This window comes from Stomoxys calcitrans, chromosome 4, assembly GCF_963082655.1.
Source record: "Stomoxys calcitrans chromosome 4, idStoCalc2.1, whole genome shotgun sequence".
Lineage (NCBI taxonomy): Eukaryota > Metazoa > Arthropoda > Insecta > Diptera > Muscidae > Stomoxys > Stomoxys calcitrans.
Genome location: NC_081555.1, coordinates 2,452,110 through 2,476,473, shown reverse-complemented (window position 1 = coordinate 2,476,473; position 24,364 = coordinate 2,452,110). Strand labels below are relative to the sequence as shown.

Genomic DNA, 24,364 nt, shown 5'->3' with positions numbered 1-24,364 from the left:
TGTACACTTATTCTTTTTAAGGCCCTAAGATAACATATTGAATACCTTCTAGCTTCAAAAGATACGAAGATGATAGGCAACGGTAATAGTGCTAATACACTTTTGGGACTTGACCAGACGCAGGTCGGTTTAGGAGCCGACGCAGATGTTTTGACAATCACTCAACAACTGTTGGGAGGGAAAAAGGGATAGGCATTTAATGCCATGGCCTTAAAGTATAACAAATGTTTTTCTCGAATCTTTACCAATTAAGAGTTTTACTTTCCAAGGCAATCAAAACACAATAAAATTTGCATACCAAAGAAATTGAAAAATTAACAAACTGTGTAAAACAACTAAGGGTAAAATTCTAAGGGTAAATTTTTTTTTACAATCATATATATGTTTTAGCAGATATTTTGTATGGTGTTATTCAAAATCATTTAAAAAATTATCAAATTGTAGAGAATTGGAAAAATTTTACACCATATGCCGCTAAAATTTACCACAACGAAAAAGCAGAAATTGTTTGCTGTTGTAGCAAAAAATTCCGACTTAAGATATAACATCAAACATTTTTGCCTTTTTTACAATGGCAGACTCTATGGTAACAGCAGAGCTATTGCTGAAATATTCAGCGAAGAATGTCTATTTTATTTGCCTTTTAAAAACTTCTCCCCAAAGAGGTGTCGCACTTCGGCACGCCGTTCGAATATATATATATTTATATATATATATATATATATATATATATATATATATATATATATATATATATATATATATATATATATTTATATATATATATATATTTATATATATAAATATATATATATATATATATATATATATATATATATATATATATATATATATATATATATATATATATATATATATATATATTGAAATCTGAACCGATTTTGATGAAATCTTGCAGATAGGTTAAGATCAGTAACAAAACAATCCATGCCACATTTTGTGCATATCGGTTGAAAATTGCAGTCACTACACCCATTTAAGCGGAAATCGGGCGATACATATATATGGGAGGTATATCTAAATCTGAACCGATTTTGATGAAATCTTGCAAACTCGGATAAGATTTACGCCCTATAGGGCCTCAAGAAGTAAAATGGAGAGATCGGTTTATATGAGAGCTTCATGAGGTTATGGACTGTTTTCGACCATATTTGGCGTTGAAGATCGTAGTCGTACAAATTTTCAGCAAAATCGGATCGTAGTCGTACAAATTTTCAGCAAAATCGGATAATAATTGCGTCCTCTAGAAATCAAGATCTAAGATCGGTCTATATGGTAGCTCTATCAAGACGTGCATCGATATAGCCCATTTACAATCCCAATCGACCTACAGTAATAGGAAGTATTTGCGCAAAATTTCTAAAGCCTTGCTTTATTCCTTCGAAAGTTAGTGGTCTTTCGACAGAAAGGCAGATGGACGGACATAGCAAAATGGTCGGTAAATATGCCCGATTTAGGGGTATTTAGGGGATTGGGGTAATCCCTCAATCACTAAGCCCGGCGGCCACTCAGTGAGTTGACCTTGAAAATATATATCGGATTCGTGTTCTACTCTAAAAACCCTCTTATTAGAACCTCATAATGCAATAGTCAGCAAATACTTCCTAGTTGGGTGGTGTTGTGGGTGTGAGGTGGCCCCATAGACACTTTTCCCGAATATTGATATCAGAATCGTGCTTTACTCCCTTTCATTTGAGCCCTATATTGCTATGGTCATAAATTTGTCCCCATTGGGGGCTGTTTTTAGGGAGAGGCGGCCCCACAACACTTGGTCCAATATTTGGATATCAGATTAGTATTCTACACTCAAATACCTTTTATATAAGCCCCATATTCCCATGGTCAGTAAATAAGTCCTGTTTGGGGGGTGTTTTGGGGACGGGGTGGACCCCCAGAAACGTGGTCCCACTTTTGGATATGAGATTCGTATTCCACTCGCAAATACCTTTCATTTGAGTCCCATATTGCCATGGTCGGTAAATATGTCCGATTTAGGGGTGTTTTGGGGGTTGGGGTGGTCCCCCTAACACTTGGTCCGACAATTGGATACCAGATACGTTTTCTTATCCTAAATACCTTTCATTTGAGTCCCATATTGTCGTGATTGGTCTAAATATATGTTTGATACGTTTTAGGATGGGGCGGTCCCCCTAGGTATGCCATCCGAAATTTGGATAGCAAATTTTTGTATTTAGGGTACTATATGAGAGCACACAAAATTTCGCTTAAATCGCACCACCCGTCCCGAGATCTGGCGTTTCTGAAAATTAGGGTGAGGGGGAGGGTCCGCCCCCCTTCAGATATCAAAAAATTTCGTACCCTATTTTTACCACGGGATCATTATGCACCACCTGTGAAGATTTCAAGAAAATCGGTTCAGCCGTTTCTGAGTCTATAAGGAACACACAAACAAACCTCTAAACAAACACAAGTTGATTTTTATATATAAGTTGTACTTTGTTGGATCTTAGATCACTATTTAGATTTGTTACAAACCAAATGACGAAATTAGTATACCCCTATCCTATGGTACAGGAAAAGAACAAACTTTGTCATTTTGAATTACGAAAAATGGTATTCTTTGCAAACAACTTCCAATTTATTTTGCTGGGTATCTGCCCACGTTAGCACATCTTTTCAATAGCCTTTAAAGCAAAGCATAAGTCTTGAAAATCGGTCGATTTCACAACTAGGGTTTGGCAAATATCAGCATACTCAGTTGGTCAGCTTTTCATTGCAAAGTGGGCCCACTAGGGGCAATACTGCACACTTGTAAGAAAGCACTTCATCATTCACACAAACAAGATATGTATTGGAAGAAAACTGTATCCCTTAGGAATTATTCTCAGTATTTTTTGATACCACAGTTAGAAATTATTAACATTTCATATTCCAAAGAAAAAAAAAATTGCCGAGTTTTTTGCACTTATTTCAATTATTTTATTTTTATTTCCAAACTACACAAGTTTTGCTGCTCTAATTGAAAACGTGATCTTTCTACACGAGCTTTGTGCCCCTAGCTAAGCAATTTAGCGATTTCTCTCCCAATAAATAGTCATTGGAATATCTCAAACACAATCAGTCTCAGTTCTGAGTTTCAACATGCGCTTCTTCCTCATTACCATTGCCCTTGCGGTAGTTATCCTAGACATGACTATGGCTGCTCCCCTTGACCAGGTTAAGACTAGTCAATTTGGTAAGTATATGTATATACACGAATTTTTAAGACCCTTAGATAACATATTGTATACTTTCTAGCTTCACAGGATACTACGATGATAGGCAGCGGTAATAGTGCCAGTAAACTTTTGGGTCTTAGCCAGACACAGGTCGGTTTAGGAGCTGATGCAGATGTTTTGTCAATCACTCAACAAGTGTTGGGAGGGAAAAAGGGATAGGCATTTAATGCCATGGCCTTAAAGTATAAAAAATGTTTTTCTCAAATCTTTACCCATTAAAGAGTTTTGCTCTCAAAATAAAATTCAATAAAAATTGCATACCAATGGAATTGAATCATTTTTTTTTCGAAATATTTCGACAAACTTTGTAAAACAATTACCGCCTTATTGACAAAACTTTATGAAGCATTAAAATAGGTTTATTTGACAGTTCCATAAAGGGAATATGTCAAATAAATCTAACACACAGTTCGGAGCTCATAATTATAATCTACACATCGAAATATTTATATGCGAACCCATGCAAATCTTCCTATGAACATTCAATTAAGCAACAGGAGCAAACTTCTCTCAAATCAATGATGAGGAACCTCCTCATCAACGTGGCGCCGCAAAGTATTGCCTCTCAGTGTATTCGTTGGACAAAAATAGCCTTGCTTATGGATATATTGTTGTTGTTATATGTTGGCTTGCAAAGAGGGACTTTCACTATGTGTCGTTGAGATTCAAAATAAATTGTTGCAGGAAAATTAACAACTTTCCTAGTTGTTTTTTCGACCAAAGTTGTTGTTTTTCAAAATTATTTTTTTCTGTATATATTCGTGTGTAATATAGAAAAAAGTTGAGTATGGTCCAATTCGGTCTATATTCCGATAAAGCACCCATATAAACCGATTTCCCGATTCAACTTCTTTAGCCTCCAGAGTTCACAAATAATACCCGATTTGTCTAAAATTGTGCATTATGTTATCGGTAAAAAGTCGACGAATGAGCATGTTACCCTCTGGAACTGCGAAACGGTCGGTAGGACGGCGAAAATCCTATGGGGTGATCCAGATCGTGAGAAGACGAGCCTATTACTGAAAGGAAGCAAGAAGGAGGTCAGTATAGCTATTGGTATCATCGGTGCGGCATGTGATAGCATGTGTAGGGCATGCGGGGAAGATAATGAGAAGTTGGAGCATTTCGTATGTCATTTCCCGGCTTTCGCGTCTAACCGACACCGACACTTAGGTGAGTACACAACACCAGACATGATCCAACTTAGGGGCTTGGCATGACATACAATTAAGGATTTTGTAAATAAAATGGAATTCTTATCCGATCTCCCGTTTTAAGATCTTGAGCACCTGCAAGCCGCAATTGTTATCGGATTTGGCTGAAATTTTACACGTTCTGTTCTGTTACGACTTCTAATGGTCGTGCCAACTATGGTTCAAATCGGTGTATAACCTGATACAGCTCTCATATAAACCGATATGCCGATTTATATTGAGGGAATATCATTCGATTTGGTTGAAATTTTGCAGGTAGTTGTCTATTATAACTTTCAACGGTAGTGCTAAGTATGGTCGGTGTATTGTTGCCCAAAAAGTAATTGCGGATTTTTCATATAGTCGGCGTTGACAATTTTTTTCACAGCTTGTGACTCTGTAGTTGCATTCTTTCTTCTGTCAGTTATCAGCTGTTACTTTTAGCTTGCTTTAGAAAAAAAGTGTAAAAAGAGTATATTTGATTAAAGTTCATTTTAAGTTTTATTAAAAATGCATTTACTTTCTTTTAAAAAATCCGCAATTACTTTTTGGGCAACCCAATATAACCTGATATGGCTCCCAAATAAACCTAGCCCCGATTTGGTTTCGGCCGCAATTGTTGGCCGATTTGGCTGAAATTTTACACGTTGTATTTTGTTGTAACTTTAATGATCCGTGACAAGTGGTGTTCAAATTAGTGACCATATAGACCCAGCCTTCTATGCTTAATTTGTTTGCCTGGTTTATCAGAAATTTGGTACGTTAAGTTAATTATGTCCTTCAACGGAGTTTAGTTTGTGTAGATTTTTTACAGAATCTATGGCGATTGGTTCCAAGATTTGGCCAGGACGAATTTAGCACGCTATTACTTTGAAAGTCTTTAAATGTTGTTTTTAGCATTGGTGGATAAGTTGGTCAAAATGCAGGAAATGAGAAAAGCTTATCTTTGTTGTGCTGAAGAGAAGGTAAGGTAATGTTTGAACAACAGCACACTGTTGCCTATCTTTTTAGGATTTATTTAATTTGATGGTCTAAACTTGAAGAAAGCTATCTTCGCAAATTCAAAATTCGAAAAAAAAATTTTTAAATATATCGCCCCAAAAATCAGAATCAAAATTCATACCTCAAAAAATAGGAAAATTGTGTGAAATCTGATGCCTAAAAATTTTAAATGAATTATTTGACTACAATTGATGCCATATACAATGGATTCTTTTTTATTAATTCAATATTGCCATTGTGCTATAGATACTCAAAAAGAAAATCCTATTACAGTAACTTGAGATGTTTTTCTTAAAAATATTCTCATTGCCATTAAAACGTTTGAAAAACAATATTTCAGTGATGAGTTTAAGATTGCGGAATTGAAGTTGCCTATTCATGACTCAATTTAAGCTGAAAATTGAGTTTAAATGGCTTTTGTTGTGTATTTTTTTGTTTTTGTTTTTTGAGAGGCCTGAACCATACCCACAAAGCATTTCCAGATTAAAAGATTAATCGTTTTTTTGTGTCTTTTTCTACGCTTAAAAAAACAATGAGCTATAACCACACTTGATAAAACAATTGGTTTCAGGGTTTCGTATGGTTATAACATTTAAATGACTAGGATTAGTGTCCTTTTTGGCCCTTAAAAAATTGCCTGGCAGGTTGTCTGTTTGATGTGGTGGCATTTCAACCACCTGTAATTTAATCTGTTAAAAATTAGCACTGATGTCGGATAACAACAAACCAAAGGCAGCAGCAGCAGCTACAGCCTGTAGGCAAGGAGATAGCTGCTCAATCAATGGGATTAGGATTTTTGATTTTGCTACAAACAATCCCCCGACCAACATCATTTTTAGGCAAACCAGCATGAAATGAATTCTGAAAAACAAGTAAATGATCCTTTTTTCTAGTTCATGCTTGAGTTGAGTGAGTGAATGAGGGATGTGTCATACTCTTCAGCTAGCCATTCAATGCATGATTGATTAGATGGTTCAGAAAATTTTGATCTACTTTTCTTTTCAAAACTTCACAACTGTTTTTTCTTTATTATTTTTTTTTTGTTGTCTTTTCCTAGCATTTATGGTTTTGATGAGAAATTTCAACATTTATTATTTTATGGTGTTATATGATACTTTCATTAATTTTTTTCTTCTTAATGCATAGTTTCCTATTTTTGGTCTCTTTGTTTTCAAGATAGGCCATATAATCAAACGATCCACCAGAAATTCATTAACTAAGTAAAAATTCGAAATATGTAATGATCATTAGCCTCAAATGCCTAAAAGTATGCTTTACAAAACTATTTAGTATGATCACCGCAATGAGGCATTGCCAGATGAGTATTTGGGATTACTGAAAAGCCAACTGAAAGTAAATTTTGAAAAATGTACTTCAGCGTTATAAATTTGCGCCACGAAACATTCCAACTATAAAATTAAAATACATGTGCCCCAAAACAGCTATATGGAGAAAACCACAAAACTTTTTGGGTACCTTTTCGTCTTTTTGGGCCATGTATTTATGCTCTTTAACGGGTTAATTTGGATTTCCTTCAAGTAAATCCAACATTTTCGAGTTAAATTAGGACGTTAAAATATATTGAGGAATATTTTAACTTTACTGTGAGGCTCTTTTCACAGTTTCCGTTTAACTACAAAACATCAAATTGGGGTACGTTTTTTTTTAAACTTAAATAGGCGGTATCAAAAAAAAATTATTTAATTTATTTTGAGATTTTACTTATCTTAAGACGATTTCACGATGTCAGTCTGTCTGTCCGTATGACGTAATATCGCTCCGACCTTTTAAAACTGAAATATTTAGCAGAAATTTGCCAATTTCCCATACTCATGTTAATTCGGGGTTGATTGTCAAAACATTCCCCTAACAGGACATAGTTATCGAACACGACAATTTTGGGCCGGGCTCTTGACCGGACAAAATCAATCCATATTTGGATATATCTGACCTATGTTCGGATTAAGGGTCTTGAGTTCATAAAAGGCAAATTTATTATCCGATTTTGCTGAAATTTCAAACGGTGAGTTCTTCGAAGCCCGTCGATGTACAAATATGGTTCCGAACGGATTATACTTAGGTATGGATGCCATTTAGACCGATCTCACCGTGTAGGGTTTTAAGACCATAGTAGGCGCATTTATGACTAGATTTCGCTGAAATTAGAAATTGTGAGTTGTATTGCAGATGTAAATTTGCCCATGAAAATCCCACTAACGGACAGGGACAAACTTCTTACACATCAATGAGTTCTGTCCGACTAAATTTTAAGCCTTTTTATAGCCGAGTCCAAATGGTGTGCTGATTAGGTATGCTGACTACACTCATTGATTTTATCCCTGTATCCCCTGTTCCTTAATTGAATGTTCATAAGCATATTTGCATATATTGCCAAGGTCGGCAGAAATGTCTGATTTGGAAGGTTTTTTGGCGGTGGGTTGGCCCCACAACACATGGCTGATCAATTGGATATCAGATTCGTTTTTATACCCAGCACCATAGGATGGGGGTAGACTAATCTAGTCATTCCCTTTGTAACACCTCGAAATATTCGACTAAGATCTTCTAAAGTATATATATTCTTGATCGTCTCGACGTTCTTAGTCGATCTAGTCATGTTCGTCCGTCGGTCGAAATCACGATAGTGGTCGAACGCGTAAAGCTAGCCGCTTGCAATTTTGCTCAGATACTTAATATTGATGTAGGTCGTTGGGGATTGCAAATGGGCCATATCGATTCAGATGTAGATGTAGCTCCCGTATTAAATCAATCTCCCGATTTGACTTCTTGAGTCCCTAGAAGCCCCTCCTAATGCTGGCAACATTTGTAAGGTACTATGCCATGTGAAACATCTCTCCAAAGAGGTGTCGCACTGCGACACGCCGTTCGGACTCGGCAATAAAGAGAAGACCCCTTATCATTGAGCTTAAATTTGTATCGGACTGCACTCACCGATATGTGAGATGTTTGCCCCGGTTCCTTAGTGGAATGTTCATGCGCAAAATTTGCATTTGCAATTTTACTGAGGTGACCAACTTTAGGGGCCTGGCAAAAGGCGACCGGACAACCTAGGTCCTTGATATCGCTAAAACCTCAGCTCTAACCATTTTAATTTCTATTGGTTCTATCCCACTGTGCAACGGATGCTGTGTTGTCTTGAGAACATAGACTTTATGGTGCGGTACACTCCTCTGCTGCATTTGATTTAGGCTATTACACAGGTTCGAAGCTGCCCATGGAGTGAACTCACCTTATTGGGGAGCTTTCCATTCATAAACCTTTGATAGCTATACAGTTTGCACTAGAATTGGGTTACTTCGGAACAAAATAACTCCAAAAAGGAACTTACGGAAGGGATAATTGCAACAAGATGCTGGTATTTATACAACAATGGAATTTAAAGGAACCTTTGTGGAATTGCGGTTGCTCAATTTCAATCGTTGGCTTAAAATAAATCCTGTCATTGTGTTAAGTCTTATAATACTCTATCAAACCATAAGAGAGAAGCCATATTTTGTCCATTCTGTTCTATAAAAGGCCTCTTTCTTAATTTTTTTATACCCTACATCATCGCAGTGGTACAGGGTATTATAACTTTGTGCATTTGTTTGCAACGCTAAGAAGATAAGAATCCTGTCGGCTCAGAATCACTTTCTAATTCTATTTAGCTATGTCCGTCTGTCTGTCTGCCTGTCCATGTATTCTTGTGATCAAGGAACAGGTTGGATTTGTAGTCCGATTCTCATAAAAGTTTGCACATGTCACGTTTTTAGTCCAGGAACGAACTCTATTCATTATGAACAAAATCAGATATAGCTTCCATATATAATTGTTATCCGATGTGGCCATTTAAGGCTGTAGTAGCCACAATTTTGTTTCTATTTTAACAAAATTTGACATTCCAGTCAGCGTGCAAAATTTCAACAAAATCGGTCGAGATTTAGGTATAGATCCCGTATATAAATTTCATTCGATATGGTTATTGTTGTTGTAACCACATTTTCATGTGGAGGTGGCGATCCTCGTCAAGCTCCTGTAAGAGCAATCTCGTTCCGGTCCAAAGAACCGATCGCCGCTGGAACAGGGTGGCCATTGGTTATTTAAAGGCGCCAATAACTCGCCTTGTCATATCGAGCATCATAGGCACTCGGTATTTGTGCAAGAGCCGGTGCCACCCGACCTCTCACTGAAACTCTCCGCTCGATGCCGCTGATTTTCTGCCGTATGGAGCATTCTACTATCCGCAACCTGTTGACGCACGCGGTAGCTCGCAGTTAAGCTTCTCGTGACAGTAAAGAACACCACTCAGATCGGACCTCAAAGTTCCAGCTTGCGTGGTGTAATGTCCTTGAAGATAAATTTGAATATAACTTAGCCAAGACACAAACCTGAAATTTTAACAGAGCTATGTTAAGCACTGTTAACAAATTTCTTTTTTTGTAATTTAAATAAAAAAAAAAAATATTTTTTAGCATTTCCTCACCTAATATTATCTAAAATCACTTGTTAAGGAATTTATCTACAAATATAAAATGCTTAATAATAACTAAACCCTCAAACCTCTATGCCAAAAATATTTTTCGAAGACCTATATGACCCATTCTTAAAACGGCAATGCAGTGAACTCGTCATAGATAGGTGATACAAACTAATACCAGAATTAGCCCCTACCAAGAGCTTTTAGAAGCAGAAGTCCCCATATTCAAATTGTATTTCAGATCGGAGAAATTTCGCCCCAAAAGTTATATTTGAATTTAACATAATGGCCCACTGTGCTGGACTGGTCATAGATAGGTGATACAAACTACATGGAGTGTTTACAGACGTATGTATACTCGGTGGTGTAGAGTATTATATAGTCAGCTCGGCTATAGTCGGGTGACTTAGGACTGTTGCTATTAGTCTTTCATAAAAATACAATCGCTGTAAGTAGTCAAAGAACCCTCTTCCTAGAAAAAAAACGATTCTTTCAACAGCCTTTTGAAAATTTCCTTTAACCATAATTGTTAAAAAAAATATTTCCCTCCATTAACAATGCAAAATTTAATTCATATGTCTATAAATAATTTTGCACAGTAATCGACATTATTAAATTAGGAAGCAGAAGAAGAAGAAACTGCGTATCAATTACCATATTTCTTAGATTGGCAACAAATAATGCTCTTAAGGTCTAAGGGTGGTCTTTTGTGTGCAGAGTTTTTTTACCCGTAAGGGGTTGCTAAGGCTTGTTTGGAGTTTTAAGGGATAGCAAAGAACAAGGCTAAGTCTAGGCAAACACACACAAAAAAGAAGATTCGGTTTCAACCAATATTTATAGGGATTACATAAAAATTACATTAATAACATAAGAGGATGGACGCAACAACAAAGCACAGGATATCCCAAACAAATATAAAAAGTAAAATATTCTCAAAGATACAATATGAGCTTTCTAGGCAAACACTCGAAAAGGAGAGATAGGGTTTTGCAATAAATTTCAATAATCTCTTGTTGATATGCAATGTGTTGGAAAACTTGGTGTTGTAACTTGAATGAAAAATAGGTCATTGAATTTATTCTACTATTGAACTTAAAGAAGGCCCATTCTGAAGGGATGGAGAGCTGTTTAAGAAGTTTTCAAAAGTCAATTTCATTCATTCATGCTTGCCCTCATTGAGTTGCCATTCAAAAGTGTTATGATGAAATGTTGATATTTTTTTTTTATTTGTGTCTGCTTTATTTGCCTTTGTTGCCGTTGTCCTAAAACTTGGGGTGTTTACTTGAAACTCATTTGGGATTTAAAGGTTCGTCGGCACTACAAAACCGATTTCCCAACCCAAACAACTTCTGTCATAATTTTGACATTGAAATGTTCTCGGTGGCAGTTGTTTTCATTGTTCTACTGTCTGAGGACAATGCCATACTAGGAAATTTTGAGTTATGTTGATGCAGAAGAAAAAGATAAACATTGAGAAAATTTTTTAAATGCACATAAAATTTAATTTAGAGAATATAGAAAACAAGTAAAAAGGCGGCCGGGCCGAACTTTGAGTACCCACCACCTCGAGTATATATGCAAACCACCTTTCGTCATAATCCGATGAAAAATGCATAATATATGCCCCAATAGCAGCTATATTGAAATATGGTCCGATTTGGACCAAATTCGGCACGGATATTGAGTGGTCTAATAAGTAAAAGTCATAGTTCACTTTTGTAGAACAAAATATTGTTTTTTATGGCATCTATATCTAAATATAGACCGATCTGAACCGTATATGACACGGATCTCGAAAAGCCTAATATATGTCACTGTGTCAAATTTCAGCGCAATCGAATTATAAATGCGCCTTTTAGGGGGCCAAGATTTTAAAACGAGAGATCGGTCTATATGCCAGCTATATCCAAATCTGGACCCATCTGGGCCAAATTGAAGAGGGATGTCGAAGGCCCTAACGCAACTCACTGTTCCAAATTACGGCGAAATCGGACAATAAAGACGCCTTTTATGGGTCCAAAACCATAAATCGAGAGATCGGTCTATATGGCAGCTACATCCGAATCTGGGTCAAATTGCAGAAATATGTCGAAGAGCCTAATACAACCCACTAGACCGACCTGAGCCAAATTGAAAAAGGATGTCGAAGGGCCTAACACAACCCACTGTCCCAAATTTTGGAGAAATCGGACAGTAAATGCGCTTTTTACGACCCCAAAACCTTAAATCGAGAGATCGGTCTATATGGCAGCTTTATCCAAATCTGGACTAATCTTGGCCAAATTGCAGAAAGATGTCGAGGGGCCTAACACAACCCACTGTCCCAAATTTTGGCACAATCGGACAATAAATGCACCTTTTATGGGCCCAAGACCTTAAAATGGCGGATCGGTCTATGTGGAAGCTATATCTAAATCTAAACCGATATGGGCCAAATTGAAGAGAAATATCGAAGGCTCTAACAAAACTCACTGTCCCAAATTTTGGCAAAATCGATAAATGTGGCTTTTGTGGGCCTAAAACCTTAAATCGGCGGATCGGTCTAGATGGGGCCTATGTCAAGATATAGTCCAATATAGCTCATCTTCGAACTTAACACGAACATCTGAGATCGTCATGTCATTTTAAGTCGATCTAGCCATGTCCGTCCGTCTGTCGAAAGCACGCTAACGTTCGAAGAAGTTAAGCTAGCTGCTTGAAATTTTGCACAAATACTTTTTATTAGTGTAGGTCGGTTGGGATTGTAAATGGGTCAAATCGGTCCATGTTTTGATATAGCTGCCATATAAACCGATCTTGGGTCTTGACTTCTTGAGCCCCTAGAGGGCGCAATTCTTATCCGATTTAACTGAAATTTTGCACGTAGTGTTTTGGTATTATTTCCAACAACTGTGCTAAGTATGCTACTAATCGGTTCATAATCTTGTATAGCTGTCATATAAGCCGATCTAGGATCTTGACTTCTTGAGCCAATAGAGCGCACAAATCTCATCCGATTTGGCTGAAATTTTGCATGAGGTGTTTTGTTATGACTTCCAATAACTGTGCGAAGTATGGCTTACATCGGTATAGAACTTGATATAGCTGCCATATAAACCGATCTGGGATCTTGACTTCTTGAGTCTCTACAGGACGCAATTCTTATTCGATTTGGCTGAAATTTTGTACAACTTTCTCTCATACGATTCGAATATGGTCTGAATCGATCAATACCTTAATACAGCTCCCGTATATACCTATCTCACGATTTTGCTTATTAAGCCCCTACAAGGCGCAATTCTTATTCGAATGAACTGAAATATTACACAATGACTTCGACAATGTTCAGCTATCATTTATGGCCCGAATCGGACTACAACTTGATGTAGCTCCAATAGCATAACAGTTCTCATTCAATATTTTTTGTTTGCCTAAAAAGAGATACCGCGCATAGAACTCGACAAATGCGATCTATGGCGGCCCGGCCGAACTTAGCACGCTCTTACTTGTTTTTCTTTAAGTGTACTCTTGTCACTTAATGTTAAATGCGCATTTGAAATTGATACCCATCAAGAATTCTTCTTAGAATTTCCCAAAATCCCCACAAAGTTAAGAAATTCATTTAATAATGATTAAAACAATTGAAAGACAAATGCTTCGCCACACACTTCCATCCCTTCGTTATTCGGATTCCCGGCTGTCACTTTAATCAAATAGAAATTTTGAAAGAAAATCTCTTGTCTGTTTTCTAAATGTTTCAATTGATCCAGCACAGCACATGGGTTGAAGGATAAAAACAAAATGAAAAAATTTTTGAACTTGGGTTACTGCACGAAAACAAAAAAATAGATGGGGCATCTTACCAACAGTCACTGTCAATTAACAAAGGAATATGATAAAGCTCATTAATGAATTTCTGCTGCAATGAAGAAGCAGCAGAAATGATTATCCTTACAATGGGGTATAGTTATAATAACGAAAAATTCTTTTAAAATATAATTCCAGCAAAATTATCAATGCGATAAAAAGATTTCTAGGAAATTTACAAAAAATATGTAGTTTTCGATGAAAAACAATTTTTAGAAACGATTCTTGTGACACTTAAATCTTAATGTTCCATTTAAATCATAAAGGGACGAAACTTTTCCTGTCAATTATGTTTTGATTAATTTTTGAAAATATTCGCTGTTAAAGCTTACGACATATTTTTCACAAAGTATTCTTTCAGGATGCTCCTGGCGGAGTCCTAGCAGAGGTCATCAATAGGTTAGGTTAGGTTAGGTTGAAACGAGGGTGCAGATATTAATCCACCCCATACCACTATGGACATACACCTGAGCCAGTAATCGGCTTGTTGTGCGCTCTCAAGCTATAAAGTAACCTCTTAACCGAAAATTTGAAGTTAGGAATTCCGTGCTACTTACAAAATCCTTAATACCACTCCCCTAAGTTGGTTCATGTTTGGTATTGTGTCTCCACCTAAGTGCCGGTATCTGTTAGACGCGAAAGCCGGGCCGCATGCCTGCACATGCTATCACTTGCCGCACCAATTTTCCATAAGTGAGCTCGTATTCCTATGTGTCCCGTTATGATACCAATAGCTATACTGACCTCCTTCTTGCTTCCTTTCAGTAATAGCCTCGTCTTCTCACGATCTGAATCCCCCCATAGGATTTTTGCCGTCCTCCGACCATTACGCTGTTCCACAATGTTGCATGCGCATTTGTCGCCCACTCCATTAACGTGGACTGCGTCGACCCAAAAGGCTTCGGGTTATTCAAGTTTATTGAAGGCAGTCCTCTGGGCTTTACCGCCAAATCGTCTGCGCTTTCATTTACCCTTACTCCGTTATGGCCCGGTACCCAAACGAAGTGGATTTTGCCATCCTCTGAGAAGGCGTTAATCTTCTTCTTACACTGCAAGACTGTTCGTGACATTACCGTCCTGGTTGTTATTGCCCTTATGGCAATTTTACTGTCGGTAAAGATGTTCACACTCGACGTCCTCGCGTCAGCATCACATCAGGACCGTATTATGGTCAGGCAGTCTAAAACAGATCTCAGTCCCTGGGTTTTCAATGTAAACCCTCAGGCTCACTTGTCCACTAGCTTTGATCCATCCGTGTAACATGATCTTCCAGATGGCAATACCATCGATCCGTCAATCCAGGACTGTGCCTCGCACTCGACTTCAAGGTTCATCTCAGGTATCCGATCGGAAACCTCTTCCCCTCCTTCCAGGTTTCCTATCGTCGCCTCGATGGTATGAGCTGCTCTCATCCTCAATCCATTCTCCCATCGCCTTAAGCCTCATAGCCGCAGTGGCTGTCTCACACTTCATCTCTATGTCAATGGGTCGGATATCTAGAATAGTCTCCAGGGCCTTAGTGGGCGTGGTCCTCATCGCTCCGCCTATGCCAAGACAACATGTTCTCTGAACCTGTTGTATGGTCCTTATGTTGCACTTTTTCTCCATAACAGTCCACCAAACTACTGAGGCGTAAGCAAGAATTGGTCTAATCACGCTCCAGTAGAGCCAGTGGACTATCCTCGGATTCAGGCCCCAATTCGAGCCAACGGCCCGTCCACATATTGCCCAACACCTGTAAGCACTCTCAGTACGCTCCTGAATGTGACACCCCCAATTCAGTTTCCTGTCCAAGATCACACCTAAATATTTGACGTTGTCAGACATCGAAATCGTCTTATTGAGGAAACGATTTCGATGTCAAGATTTACATAACTCATTCAAAACATTTTAAGAATATTCCACCAAGTTTTCCTAATAAAAAACAAAACGCCCTACAAAACAGCGCTTAATTAGAGTCCCACTGATAACTAGCTGCCAGTATTTATGGTAAGCTGCTGTGCTAATAGTGGTCTTATCCATTTTAATTAGTTAACGTTTTTTTTCCGCCAACCTTGTGGTACTCGTATTATTTGCTTTATCTCTCCCTGTGGCTGTGCGGCTGTGGTTCCCTCTTAATCAGTGTTGTGTACAAAAATCCTTAGCGGTGTTAAGAGGGTTTATGTGAAAAAATTGTTTTCCCATAAAACCCAAAAGGCCAGACAGAATTACACTCCCTTCGAAACGGCACGTGTCCTTTAAAAAACAAAACAAAAAAACCACTTTGTCTTGAATTTACCATGGTGACAATATGGATCTCAAGAGTGGGTGCTGTTCACACTTTTTTGCTTCATGTGGTGTGGTGTGGTGTGGTGTTGTGTATAAATTTTCATTAGATTAAACTAAACTTTTTCTTTCCCATTCAATTTGTAGTTGTAATGCAGATGGATAAGGGGTGGTGGTTCGTTCTGTTTGGGTGATGAAGTGTCACAACACTATTTGTTTTGTTTTCTCTTGCAGTCAAGTCGCCCTTTTGTTGGCTGCTCTGTGGCGGCAGCGTTTATTTGTTGTGTTTATCCTTTTTAAAAGGATTTCATTACATTTTAATGAATTTATGTCTGGTCCATTATAAAGTGTTTGTCGGCACTCGTTCATTGGGGAATTATGTTTCACTAAAACAAAAATTTACGTGATGTAGCCGCCGCCAGTACAACTAGGAGTTGGAAAGTGTTAAAAAGGCAGGTTGGCAGGACATGGTGTTTAGGTTCTAGGGTCCCAAATGGGGAAAATGCAATGCAATTAAAGATATTTATTTTACTACCAGATGGTGATTGCTAAACAAGTAGGGGAAGCATTGCCAACTGTAGCAATAAGGTCTTCAGTACGAATATAATTTGTTCGAATGGAAATGATGATATGTGTTGGACAAAATCGTTGAACTCTAATTTCAGATCACTTCATACTGCCAAACTAGTTAGTTAAATTAGTTCACTAGTTCAGATCGATCAGTTAGTTCAGTTCGCTATAATTGTGTTGTTGTAGCCACATTTTCATGTGGAGGTGGCGATCCTCGTCAAGCTTCTGCAGATGAGCAAGCTTGTTCCGGTCCAAAGAACCGATCGCCGCGGTAATAAGGTGGCCTTTGGTTATTTAAAGGCTCCAATAACTCGTCTTGTCATATCGAGCATCATAGGCACTCATTATTTGTGCAAGAGCCAGAGCCGTACGGGGTCTCATTGAGACTCTCCGATCGATACCGTTGATTTTCCGCGACTGCCGTTGCAGCTACTCCGTATGGAGCATTCCACTACCCGCATCCTGTGGACGCGGCCTGTAACCCGCAGCTAAGTTTCTCGTGACAGCAATGGACACCACACAGATCGGACCTCAATGTTCCAGCCTGTGTGACGCTCACAGCTATAATTGTGGGACGGAGTCCTTCATTAAGGTGGACGCTCACTTCATACCACTGAACTAGATCATTCAGTTAGTTCACTAATTCAGTTCGTTTAATAAGTGTTTGAACAAAACCGTTAGTAAATGCGAATGCTGATTTCTGATAGGTTTCTTGTGTTCGCTTAGTCACCTGTTTTTTCCATTTCGTTCACGGTTCATTTTCATTCAAAGTTCAGTTTTATTCACTTTTACAATAATAAAGGACAATAGGGTTACGATTTTATACAAGTAATATGCGAATCATAAGGGAGAAAACAGTGTCACAATTGTAATGATTCAACCCCTAAATGTGACAACCATAAACATACAATAGTTGATTCTTCAATAAAAGTAAAACAGTGCGTGAAACGGCAATACGATGTGATTACTAAGCTGACCGAGCTGGTGAACAAAACTAACCGACTACATTGGCAGAAAAAAGACATTGCAAAATAATGCTCCAATTATGTCACTGTTATAAATAGGTGTTGTTGAAATCATTGTCAACATGAGGCGTTGATTTTGTGAACGCGCATTGATAATTTTATGTACCTACCATTAAGAACATCAAACCTACAAAATGAGTTAAAATGACTCTTAAGATATTGTGTGTACATAGACGTCTGTGGTGCAATGTGGTAAGCCGTTTGCAAACACAAAATCATGGGATGAATGAAATACAGGTTCGACTCCCAGCAGCACACCAAATTTTTTTTTGCACCAGACGTTGTCATAATGTGAACGGCTGTCGACAGTTTCCAAAGTTTCGTTTTCAAAAATCTGTTGTTGATTAATGAACATTTGTTGTTGATTTGATAACATTTGTGTGTTGATTCACTTAAATGAACCAATGGGATGAATTTGACAATGCCGTTCTTGATTTTTCTATGGTAAATGCAAAACTAGTGCAGTTCGTTCTTTTCAGTTAACCGGGGAACAGAACTGTTGCCATGACAGTGGGCCTAAACAAATAGACCCCAAATTGTAAAAGAAAATAGACCCTAATTTTAGGGTGCTTTTGGATTATTAAAAACGATCCCCCAACAAATGCACACCAAAGTACGACAATGCGCTAAAAAAATATATGCAATTTATGTTCCAATATTAAATCGGAATTTTTGAATTTCTGGTGTAATTTCATTACATAATTTCACTCCAAAGCCCAAACATCAACATGCAAAAATACCCCAAATTTGGGTAATCACCCCAAATATTTTGTTCTTGTTTACAGGGTACATTTGGTATATAAACGCATTAAATAATTTGGGGTGAAATTTATAAAAGAATTTACGAACTTGAAAGTAAACTGAATTGTGGGAAGTACTCCCCATCCCTCCACCTAGGGATCGCATTAGCCATATAAAGAAATGGGACAAGTTCTTTGGACCATTTCTTTATATAGACAGAAAATAAAAAAGGATAACGGGAGGTCGTAACAAGAAATCACCATGGATTTTTATATGTTTGGATAAGAATTGCGCCCTCTAGAGGCTCAAGTTTTGGATTGATTAGAACCATACTTTGTAGATCTGTTGGAGGTCATAGAAAACGTCATCGTGCACAACTTCAGCTATATTAAATAAAAATTACGCCTCTAGAGGCTCAAGAAGTATATTCGGGAGATCGGTTTATATGGGAGCTATATCAGGTTTTAAACCGATTGGAACCATACTTAGTACATTTGTTGGAGAGTATAGAAAAAGTCATAGTGCAAAATGTCGGCCAAATCGGAAAAGAATTGCGCCCTCTAGAGGCTCAAGAAGTATATTCGGTAGATCAGTTTATATGGGAACTATACCTAAACGTGGAATGATTTAGCCCATTTACAATCCCAACCGACCTACAATAAGAAGACGCATATGTGCAAAATTTTTGGAGCCTAACTTTGCTCCTTCGAAAGTAAGCGTGCTCTCAATATAGCTCTCAAGTGCTAGTTCGTAGTGAAATTTTAGCCCCAAAACAGTGAAATTAGAACCCACAGTAAAATGAAAATATACCCCAATATTATTTACCTCCTAATTTAGCAAGTAAAAACATGCCAAGTTTGGCCAGATCGAATCTAGGAAACCCACCACCATCGATTCTTCTGAAAATTTCCACAAATGAAGTTTGTTGGAGGGAACATGTGCACTTAACGTGCTAAATTTCTCCCAAAGCGGGTAACAATTGAAGCTTTTAGAGGCCGTATAATGCGAATCGGAAGATCGGTTTATAAGGGAGCTATATCAAGTTATATAACGATTACAAATGCTAATTTGCCCATGACCATTTCATTAAGGAATAGGGGCAAACTTTTTACAAATTAATTATTGCTGTCCGATTCAAGTTTTTAGGCTCAATGATTAGGGAACTTCTTTTTATAGCCGAGTCCAAACGGCGTGCCGCAGTGCGACGCCTCTTTGGAAAGAAGTTTTTACATTGCTGCCATACCAAATGGTAGAGTACTTCCAAATGTCGCTAGCATTAGGAGGGGATAACCACCGCTGAAAATTTTTTCTGATCTTCTTGCCGGGATTCGAACCCAGGCGTTCTGCGTCATAAGCGGACATGCCAACCTCTGCGCTAAGGTGGCCTCCAATATACCAATTCGGACCATACATACTACGAATGTAGAAAGTTCTAACAAAAATTTTTGCCCTAATCGGATATGAATTAAAGCTTCCAGGGGTTCAAGTTGTCGAATCGGGAGATCGGTTTCGATTGTAAAATTTCAGTCAAATTGAACAACAATTGCAATTTCCAGGGGGCAATATCAGGTTCGATGTGGACCGAATTTGGCGCTGTTGTTGGAAGTGGTAACAAACCATTTTCGGGAAAATCAAACAACAACGGTGTTAAGATCTCAAATCGGGAGATAGGTTTATATCGCAGCTATATCAGGTTATAAACCGATTTGTACCACACATAGCACGAGTTTTGAAAGTGCTGAGAAAATACTACGTGTAAAGTATCAGCCAAATCGGATAACAAATACGGCTTCTAGGGATCTAAAAGTCAAATCGAAGCACCGATATGATCCATTTGCAACTACCTACTACCTACAACATTAGGAAATACGAAATCTCGAGCGGCCAGCTTAAGACTATCGTGATTTCGACAGACGGACGGACGGACATGGCTAGATCGACTAAGAATGTCAAGGCGGTCCAGAGTATAATATACACTTAATGGGGTCGCAGATCAACATTTCAATGTTTTGCGAACGGTATGACTAGATAAGTTACCTCCCACCCTAGGGTGTTGGGTATAAAAATTTGGATTTACTTGAAGAAAAACTTAATTGGCCCCAATGGCTGTATGAAAAATGACTCAAAAACAACAAAAATAGGGCCCAAAGTTTTATCGTCGTTTCACATATACCTGTTTGGGGAATATTTTCGTTTTGACTTTGGAGTGCAATTTCGTGGGGCGAAACATTCCACCAACAGATCTACTGAAAATGGAAGTTTTTGTTACTTGTTTTTAAAATTTATTTTTTTATATTTAGATTGGCATACTTTCCCCCCTCTTTCAAATCGTGAGTTTTTTTGCAGGGATCTTTTTTTAGTGAAATGTTGTCAACCATTTATCATTGGAATAAATGTCACTGTTTTTGATGAATTTATGTGCAACACAATGACAGTGGCTAGACATGACATTTATGTGAGTTTATTTTCTTTATTCGAGTTAGGTTTGGCATCAAAGCGTGTAATTAGATAATAATTTGTTTGATGTAGAGAACCACAATTTATTCAACAAAAAAAAAATATTTACAAAAAATCGAATGAGGTGCTTTACTTTATTAAAATCAAAATCAATAACTCTGTGCAATTTTATCTAGGAAATCGTATCTATCGTATTTGTCGTACTTATCATCGTCCATGCAATAGGTTTTGAAACAAACTCGTTTCCTTCCCTCCCTCTGAGTGGGATATACGGCAGTGGGTGATCCTCCAGGCAAATTGTTCGTTACAATTATCACATCTTTAGTGGCGGTGGGTATGCGCATGGCAGAGGATGAACTGGCCTGGGCTAGAGCGGCGCTGGAAGCCAAAAGATCAATGCTAGAGATACCGCCCGTATTAGAAGGGCTTTTGTAGCTGGGTGCAGCACCACCATAACCAGGGGTGCCGCCATAACTAGGTGCAGATCCATAGCTGGGTGCAGCTCCATAGCTGGGTGCAGAACCTCTACCAAAACCTACAGGAGCAGCACCTCCACCAAAACCTCCGGGAGCAGAAGCTCCACCAAAACCACCTGTTGCAGAGCTGCCAAAACTTGGAGAGGCTGCAAAGCCATTTCCATTTCCACCAAAACCATTGGAGTTGCCATAATTGGATGGTCCATAGCTGGGTGGGCTGGGATATGAATTATAGCTCTTGGGCGGATAATAGGGCTTGGGTGGATAGTAAGGCCTTGGTCTGGGTCTGCAGGTTGTGGGTCGAGGTCTGCGAGTTGTGGTACGACGGGTCGTTGTTGTGGTAGTGGGAGCTGGTGTTGTGGTTGTTGTTGTAGTCGTTGTTGTAGATGTAGTTGTTGTGGAAGTTGTAGTGGGTGGCGTGATAACGTCATCATCTGCTCCTCCGTCATCGCCTCCACCGTCACCACCACCATCATCACAGTTTTCATTACCATAACAATTGCAATCCATGCCACTTCCTCCCCCATAGCCACCGCAACCACACTTTCGGCCATATCCACCACAGCCGTATCCTCCACCACCACCTCCACCGTTTTGACTATGCATCAGGTTCTGAACAAAGCCCATAAAATTATTCAGCAAATGGGCATCTCCCGATGAATGTGAGCAGCCACCATGTCCATGATGATTGTAAGAATTGTAATGTTCATATATTGGAAATCCATAGGCCGCTATGGCCAATGACACGGTGAGAAATATTCCCAGTTGTTTCATGTTGCTTTTTCGGCTGCCAGCTCGCCAGTCTTGAAGAATTACCCGACTATCGAAGAATTGCCAAAAACTGTTGCTCTCTAGCACAAGGTCTTCCCAATTTATATGAAGACTTATGCTGCCCAATAATTTTTGCGGAATTTTGATATTTCTTCAGAAGTTCGATTGCATGGCTTAGTCAACAGCTTTGGTTTAATTTACGTGCCATAGCATAAATTTTGACTTTTGACTTTTAGTTAGTACAAGCTGAAGCTTTCTTTTCTCCGATAAATGTTACAGTTTTTGGGCACATTGGTGTTATTGAATGAACATTTTGAAACTCTGTCAACTGCAAGCAGCGCAGATGCAGCAGCAGCAACAGCCTCCGAATTTCGTTCAGTTCAATTCATTCATAATAAGTTTGCTCATTGTGAGGCTTTCCCATGATGGTACTTCCGTAAACTTAAAAACAAAGATTTTTATTCTTTTGTGGCTTTACTTAACTTTTCGCTTTTATCGCAACTTAAGATTTTGTCTGCATTTTTTTAATTGTATCATATCAATTCGAAATACTATATCGGTCATTGTGTCATTCTTCTTATAGACTGATAAAAATTTCATAACAAATTTAAGTCGTTTAAATTTTTAATAGCGGAAGATAGAGTTTTTATAGTTGTAGAGTAATGGGGGGAAAAAATTAATAAAAAAAAAACTAAAATGGCCTACAAATATTCGTCTCTCCCACTCATGCACTCATGTGTCTAAGTGCCATGAGATTATAATTGCCAAGAATAAAAAAAATGATTTTAAGAAAGAAAGTTCATTCACCTCTTCAAGCTTGGTTTTAAATTGAAGTAATGAACTACAGTAGTGCCTAATTTAATTTTAATCCAACTTTAAAATTAAATCTTTGAAAGTTTTCATGCGATAGTTCTTTGTTTGCCGCTAAAACGAATCGTAGAAGAAAAAGACGTGCAATGTGTATTAAAAAGTTAAAATTGGTCGAAGACGATGTCATTTTGAACTTTCTATGATAGATTCTTTTCCGTAAGATATAGAAAATAATCTTTTTCTAAATAGAATAAATTTTTTATTTCTTTAAATTTTTTAAATAGCAGAAGTACGGAACCACCGTAGCTCAGAAGTTAGTATGTCCGCCGACACTTGTGAGGTATTTACCTTAAGTAATCTGGCGTGTAAACTTCTCTACTACAGTGGTGTCGTTCTGCGGGAAGCCGTTTGTACGCGACATTAGGACACTTATCATTGAGTTTAAACTTGTATGGGACGGCGAAGTATCTCCGCGGTACCTCAATGGATTGTCCATGGGTAAATTTGAAGTGGGAGGTGTTCACTGTTCAATGTAGATATATAAATAAAGTTCAAATCATTTCCCGTTTCGAGTAAGCCGATGTTTCTTCTCATTTTGCGTACATCTCTTCAAAAACTCAAAGGACATTATACAGTTTTGGTATGAAGTTTTTCAGCTTCCATATAAGGACAAACCGCATTGATGGCATAATGTTCTCTGATGTTTTATGAAAATATTAGAAATAGTATGCTGGCTTCATATGAGATCGCGGAGATACTGAAGGTGCTGCAAAAAGTGGTTAAACAAATCAGAAACAATCAAAAGTGCTTCAAGTTCTTATATACCCTTAACCATGGATCCCATTTAACAAGTTCTTCGGAAGATTTCTGTTGATAGGCAGAAACTAAAAGAGTATTAAATAAGGTAATAACAACGAATCTACATAAATAAGCGGAAGACAGCTTAAGAGCTCAAATCCGAAGAACTGTTTATATTGAAGCTGCAGAAGTTAGGACCAAATTGAAACAAAAAAAGCAAGTATGTAGGATGACATACAAAAATTCAACACATCACATCGAATTAGGTTTGCAAGATCTCAAATCGGGGGATGTATTTGTACGGTGGCTAGTTCATATATTACAACTAAATAAAGATTACTCAATCCATATATAACACCACATCAAGTTTTTAAAAAAGCGAAATTGTAGTACAGCTTTATATGGAAGCTACATATACCTACATATCTATTTACCTACATATCTATTTAAACCATTCTTACTTGAATGTTGGAAGTCATAACAGAACTCATTATATAGAATAATAGCAAAGTCTTATAAAAACTGCAAGGTTGGGTCTAAGGTTATAAATCAGGAGATTGGTTTAAATGGCGGTTATATCGTAAATTAAACCTCATTGGGTCATGTAAAATCCCAAACGACCTGCATCAATACCTGTGACGCTGTAGGGCTCGAATCCTGGCGAGAACATCAG

General features: G+C 37.9%; 1 protein-coding gene and 1 long non-coding RNA gene across 2 annotated transcripts; both read right to left on the bottom strand.

Annotated features, from left to right (window-relative positions):
• Positions 1-13,463: 13,463 nt before the first annotated feature.
• Positions 13,464-13,824, bottom strand: LOC106093289 (uncharacterized). Its single transcript, XR_001222325.2, has 2 exons — positions 13,775-13,824; positions 13,464-13,659 (listed from the first exon to the last, which is right to left on the bottom strand). It is a non-coding gene; the product is annotated as an uncharacterized LOC106093289 (long non-coding RNA).
• A 7,161-nt stretch (positions 13,825-20,985) lies between these two features.
• Positions 20,986-22,086, bottom strand: LOC131996694 (loricrin-like). Its single transcript, XM_059366432.1, has one exon. The coding sequence runs from the start codon at positions 22,084-22,086 to the stop codon at positions 20,986-20,988; it is 1,101 nt and encodes a 366-aa protein (XP_059222415.1).
• Positions 22,087-24,364: the final 2,278 nt, after the last annotated feature.